Genomic DNA, 6,767 nt, shown 5'->3' on the forward strand with positions numbered 1-6,767 from the left:
TGGGACATTAATTTAATAATTTTCAAATCAAATAAATATGTTGCAAAATCACTGTTCCCAGAAATGAAGCTTCACTTCAACAGATTATTAATAAACGTTGACTCATAGATCTAAACTCTTATCTATTGAGATGGAACCATCTCTCTGCTCTTCTCTATCTTTCTGAAATCATGCTTTATTCATGTTTTCACAGTATTTTGTTATTCAACCAAATCCAGGTATGTATGTATAGACACATTTTGTTTTATGGTATTTATATATCAGTACTGTTTTATGGTATTTATATAACAGTATATCCCAATTTAATTTTTTAAAGAACTGTACATTTGTTTTAACATGAAGTGATATGCATTTTCTTACAACAATGACATTGAATGAGCAATGGGATCAATAAATGTTCCAATGGGAAACATTTGGATGAAAAATATGTAAACCCACATTATACAATGATAAGGTCACAATCTCAATTCTTACAGGGTCATGTCATTCAAGCTATTTTCTGCTACATATATTGGTTCAAATAGTACAAAATGCAAGGGAATAATAATGGCTGCAGTAATTTTTAGTTTTTTTCTACATATGCTACAATACACCTTGGAGTCATAGGGGATTGCTTACAAATCAAGAGCAGAGACTGGAATACACACCAGCTTGTACTGCACATGGTTCCTAATAGGAAGTGATGTATTCAAAGGATGAGCTACACGTATTTGGTCTGAAAGATATAGACTGTCTATCAAACCCAAATAGCAATGTTTTATTTGGTATTATGATGACTGAATTGTAAATCTTGCGGTGTGGTCTCATTGTGTGTGCTTGTGTAAATAAATAATGGTTTTAGTGATGTCTGAATGTACTTCTTATTTTTTGTTTTTGCATACAACACTTTTACATACAACAACACGTAACACGATCTCATTACCAACTGCACATATAAACATGGTCGGAAATCCTTGACCTTTGGCTGATGGTTTTAGGATTTTGAGAAAATCTTAATGTTGAATTGATGGTTCACAGTATTGTGAATGACTTCATACAGTAAAGGTAAAATACTTTAAGTTGTCATGACATGATCAGTGATTATCTTTTCTATATTCTCTGTATGAAACATACATCATTTTAGCTGAATGTCAAAATCCTGGCTGGTTTAAGAAAAGGCATTCCTTGTGAAAGTAATAATATAAAAACACAAAACGATATAGTTTAATCAAAAGGTATAGATAAGGTTTTAAAGATGGTGCTGTTCGGGAAGGCCTATATCATGACTGCACAGTGGGAATAAGCTACATAAAACAATTTGATGAGAGCTATGAATCATACTATCCGGTGAAATTGTAGTATGCCTATTTAGGATGCAGACTGATCCCCACCACTTGGTTTAGTAGAAAGCTGAGGGATAGGGCTGGAGAAATGTAACCACTCTCAAATTCAAAGACAGAGCGATTGATGCAAGGCCTCACAGTCATGAGAGCATATTTACATATTTTGAAGCTATACATTCACTCATCTGAAAGCAAAAACGTAAACAAAAGACAATATCACTTTATATTTTCTTTGGATTATAATCAGGAAATTAGGCAGTTGTAGCCCAAAACCATTAGTCTTATATTCTTAAAGAATAAATGGTTACTTATATCATTATCGGAAATGAGTAATAAATGTCATAATCAATGTAATAAATTAGTCATTACATTGGTGTGAGTTCAATATAAATTGTATGGTCATAAAGCGTTACTGATAAATGTAGCATCAACTGAACGCTATTTCTGTTATCTGCCAACGGCGGTAATATATATTCTGGGTTGTAGGATTATACGAGTGATGCGTGATATTGCCCATCCTAATGGAGCGGACTCAATCTGAACTGTACCAGAACCAGAGCACGAAGGCTCCGCCTACTCAGCTGGAACTAGCTCGAGCATTGGTCTGCATTGTGTTATATAGATAAGGATTCTGTGGGAGTGATTTGACTGTACAAAAATTCTGATTGGTTTGAGACTTTATCAGTCAAGGTAGCAGTAGCAATAGAGGCTTTCAGAGATAAATCATTTGACACAATATATCAACTGTTTCTGGTTACTGTCATTGACATCGAGTGATTAAGCCTGTTATTTCTCGGAAACTAATAGCAGGTGTCATCAACCACGCTCGAAGAGTCAACCATCAAGCCTGGCCTTTTTTCTGTTCGATTTGCTGCTAAACCGAAACGTCTGAGCAATTACTGGTTGATTCACATCTTGTAACACTATTTAATTGCTCACAATGCAGGACACAGCATCGCCAATAAGCAGATTCATTACGCGTTTCACGGATTTCCAGGAAGACCGATAACGAAAGGTAAAACTTGGATGAAGAAATGCATGTCATAGCCACATATTTTCTTGTATGCTACTTATATTAAGAACAATGATTCATTTGGAAATGTACTATGTTTTGCTGTGTATATGCGCCAGTCGCTCTCTAGAACTTGCTTTAGGCCTATAGCCCAGTGGGCTTTATCGGTGTCTAATAAACATATTTATACATTGTGTGAAACAGTGTGATCATATGGAAATAATGCAACCGTTCGCCGCTGCAGTTATTGCGACGTGTCATTATGTCTCTAATACGAATCTCGGGTAAATATGTTTTAAAATGGGTATGGAAGTTTTCCAAAATTAAAGGTCCTTTTTCGTTTCAACTATGTATATTTCTGTAGCCTAGTTACTGTTGTGTTGTTGAGCGCACGAGGGCGGGGCCAACCCAAATAAATGTGGGGAGGGAAAAACGAAGACAACAAACCCTCCAAATGTAGGCCACCGTGCGTGACCCAATTCCTCGTAACACAGCGACTGAATATGGAACACGGCGTTCCCCCGCCCCTCGTCACGGCTCGGCACAGTTCCAGGGCAAAGCTCTGTGTTTTACTGTGCCAGGATGGTAGGTTCAATAAAAATGACATTACAAGAAGTAGGTTATCACTGTATAACACTGGATTCTAAAGGGATTCCTCATATTGCTGTTATTTCACAGTCTCTACTGATGATGGCAACAAACACACTAAGTATTTAAAAGAAACACAATAATAGATTCACTATTGGATTGTGAATCAGAATGCTTACTAGTAGTCAAGTTTATCTTCTCTGTCTTCCCTTGAATCAAGCCATACTTATAAAAGTGAGCAGGGTGAAGAGTTTTGTATTAAAGTATTGGGTTTTCTTTGCTCGAGCAGCTGTGTGACAGATATTTTGTTTTGGGCCCCTGGCAGTGTGATCAGTCTGGCTCTGACCTACTTTCCTCCTAACTTCATACCTGCAATGCTATTAATATCCCTGACATGGGGTTGGAGAAGCAGCACACAGCATATTCAACTGGACCTAGTTTTACCCTTATTATCAGTATCTCATCAACATCTATATGTATTATACAGCTGCCTATAACTATTTCCTATGAATTATTGTGGTCAGGTCAGGACAACCTACTTCAGGGAGCTTCAGCCCAGCTACTTATTAGAATCAGGTGTGCTAGATTAGGGTTGAGGTGAAATCCTACAGGACAGTAGCTCTACAGGTACAGGGTTGGCGAGCCCTGGCCTACTTAATACCTGCTACTTCTTAGCACAGGGTTTCCCAAACTCAGTCCTGCCCCCCCTGCACGTTTTGTTTTTTACCTTATCACTTTATACTGAACAAAAATATAAACAACAATTTCAAAGATTTTACTGAGTTACAGTTATAAGGAGATCAGATATAAGGAAATGATTCAATTGAAATAAATGAATTAGTCCCCAATCTATGGATTGGGAGCCAGGCCCACCCACTGAGGAGCCAGGCCCAGCCAGTTTCATCAGCTGTCCATGTGGCTGGCCTCAGACTATCCCGCAGGTGAAGAAGCTGAATGTGAAGGTCCTGGGCTGGCGTGGTTACACATGTTCTGCGGCTGTGAGGCCGGTTGGATGTACTGCCAAATTCTCTAAAACGACGTTGGAGGTGGCTTATGGTAGAAAAATTTACATTCAATTCTCTGGCAACAGCTCTGGTGGACATTCCTGCAGTCAGCATACCAATTGCACACTCCCTCAACACTTGACAGAACTGTGGCATTGTGTTTTGTGAAAAACACTGCACATTTTAAGTGACCTTTTATTGTCCCCAGCTCAAGGTGCACCTGTGTAATGATCATGCTGTTTAATCAGCTTCTTGATATGTGACACCTGTCAGGTGGATGGATTATCTTGGCAAAGGAGAAATTCTCACAAGCAGGGATGTAAACAAATTTCACAAAAGTTTAGAGAAATAAGCTTTTTGTGCATACAGAACATTTCTGGGATCTTTTATTTCACCAACACTTTACATGTTGCGTTCATATTTTTGTTCAGTATACATACATTTGATTGACACATCTAGGAAAAAAAGCTGGAGATACATTTAAGTGAAGTAGAGCAAAGTTTTATGAATAACCTCCATTATCCTTCCACAGTAATGTTACTGGATATATTTGGAAATGCTTTAAAAATTCAAGCCTGATTTTACCAATGTAGGTTATCTTTAATTGTGTTTGATGTGTTTTCAGAGGCCAGCCATGGAGGACAGGAGAATTCTCCCTACAGGGGTAGCAGGTGATCCAAAAACAATGGGCATACCCTTAGAGGTCAAAACTGAGCCGGACACAAAAAACCGTAGGGTGAGAGAGGAGGCACTGCCTACCATACCCATCAGGGTTAAAAAAGAGGACGTCTCTGACGTGCCACTCAAAGTGCCCAGATTCCAGTACGTGGACTTTCCTTCGCTGCACCAGTGCATCCAGCAGCTCACCGTGCCACCCTTGGACAGCTGGCTGGAGGGTTGCCCTCTGGCTCTGGGAAGACCCTCTGGAGGATGTGCCCCTCTCACTTCCAAGGAGAAGGTTCCCAAGTTTAAGTATGTGGATTATCCCTCTCTGCACCACTGCATCCAGCAGTTGTCTGTGCCGCCTCTGGAGAGCTGGAGCTCGGGGTTGGCCAGGCCAGGGAGTGCGGCGACAGGGGGACCTGGATCCACCACCTCTCAGCCCAGCTTTGTGAGGGGGAATCAGACAGGACAGGGAGATGTTTCAGCATCGTCTCAAAAGCAGGACAAGTACACTGCTTTCCCCTTCCCTGGTCCTGACCCCAGTTCCATCCAGTTTGTGAACTCCTCAAACCAGGCATCCCATAAGCCTCAACTGCCTCAGATGCGCTTGAGCAGTCTGCCCCGAGCCAGGCCCGCAGTAAGCTCACAGGGGGAAGAGGCTCGCAATAAGGTGGTGTGTTCAGATCAGCTGTCTCAAAAGTCCTCTAATCCCAAATCTTGGGTTGCTGGAATGAAGCGTGTCAGAGGAGCAGGGCTACTCCATCAGAGTAATAGGAAGTCAGCTGGTGATGATAATTGGCACGCAGTCCTAAAGAAATCTCCAGAAAGTCATCAAGAGGCCAAAGTGGAGCTCAGTGACTCTCCTGACCTAGGGCAAGGTTTTTGGAGAACCATCCCAGAGTCTGTCTGCCCCTTTTGCCAAAATATGTTTTCAAATCCAGAGGAATTGCGGATCCACCAGAAGAGTCACAGAGAAAAGGTGAGTCTGTATGTAGTACCTTGAAAAATGTTCTGAATATGTGACGAATCCTTCTTTATCCAATCAAATTGTGTATCAAATAATGATGAATCTTGTCTCATGATGTTTGTCATATAATTTCAGAAGCCACATTGATGTCTTGACCAAGGACACGCACAGCTGACAACAAGGAATATCTTCACAACTGTGCATCTACTTCAGTACTTACTGCACAGGCGTGGATTGTGGCAGTCATCTTCACAAATTATTGGTCACCTGAAAGGGGTCCACTGAGGTGGTTTTGAGTGTTGTGTGTTTATCTTGATGACCTACTGTAAGTGAGCTACTACAAACAAACTCATTTAGCTAAGAGCCTAATTCATAATTCAGTTTAGGAATTAAATGTGAAATTAAATGTAATAGATTGACCTGCAGTGGCTCTTGATAGTCTTACAACTCTTCATTTACTTATGGGTTAATTTGCCAGGAGGTGGTACACATTAGATTAGATATAACAGGAAAATCAACCATTTGATGTTTCAATTCAAATGTCAGGAATTCGATTGAAATGCAAAGAAATGCATTCATTTTTGTGCTGCGGTAGTTGAGAATTTAGTTTTAATTTATTTTCCTTAAAAGGGATGCCAATGTTTTCCTGTTTACAAGCTCTTGTTGGTGAAGTTTCGCTTTAAGGCAAAAAACATTAGTAAATTGGGGTATCAGCACCTTGTTCACTGGAGATGGCTGCCTGTTCAGTATTTTTAACATAATTATCCAGCTTTGGATGCCTATAAAACTATTAGCTTTTGTTGCGAAACAACACAGGCTTCTTTATTATTATCTGTTTTTATGCTTTGTATTTTGATGTTTCTTTTTTTACAATGGTAATTACATATTATTGCTTGTCATGTCAAGAAATAACTTTACACTTTTCTTAAACTTCGTTTTCAATTGTCTGTGTGCATTAAAGCTTTTCTAGTAAAGATTATTACTCTACTTTCCAGCAAATGCTATACGCATACAAGTGTCACATTATTTTCAGTACATACTATGGTAGCCTACACTACACTGTTCTCTAAAAAAATGCCAAGAAAACATCCATGATTATTAAGAGTTCAACCTTTCCATCAACAACATAATTACAAAAACTATTTGTGATGATGTATGGCTATGCCATTTAAAACTAGGCCCAAAACAGTAAAAGTTGTAAAGTAAACCAG

General features: G+C 39.4%; 1 protein-coding gene across 1 annotated transcript; it reads left to right on the forward strand.

Annotated features, from left to right (window-relative positions):
• The first annotated feature begins 1,950 nt into the window (after positions 1 to 1,950).
• On the forward strand, positions 1,951 to 6,548 carry si:ch211-284e13.6. Its single transcript, XM_024431612.2, has 3 exons — positions 1,951 to 2,337; positions 4,552 to 5,568; positions 5,692 to 6,548. The coding sequence occupies exons 2-3, from the start codon at positions 4,561 to 4,563 to the stop codon at positions 5,701 to 5,703; spliced, it is 1,020 nt and encodes a 339-aa protein (XP_024287380.1). The 5' UTR covers positions 1,951 to 2,337; positions 4,552 to 4,560; the 3' UTR covers positions 5,704 to 6,548.
• The last annotated feature ends 219 nt before the right edge of the window (positions 6,549 to 6,767 follow it).

The sequence above is a fragment of the Oncorhynchus tshawytscha genome, linkage group LG09 (assembly GCF_018296145.1).
Source record: "Oncorhynchus tshawytscha isolate Ot180627B linkage group LG09, Otsh_v2.0, whole genome shotgun sequence".
In the NCBI taxonomy this organism is placed as follows: domain Eukaryota; kingdom Metazoa; phylum Chordata; class Actinopteri; order Salmoniformes; family Salmonidae; genus Oncorhynchus; species Oncorhynchus tshawytscha.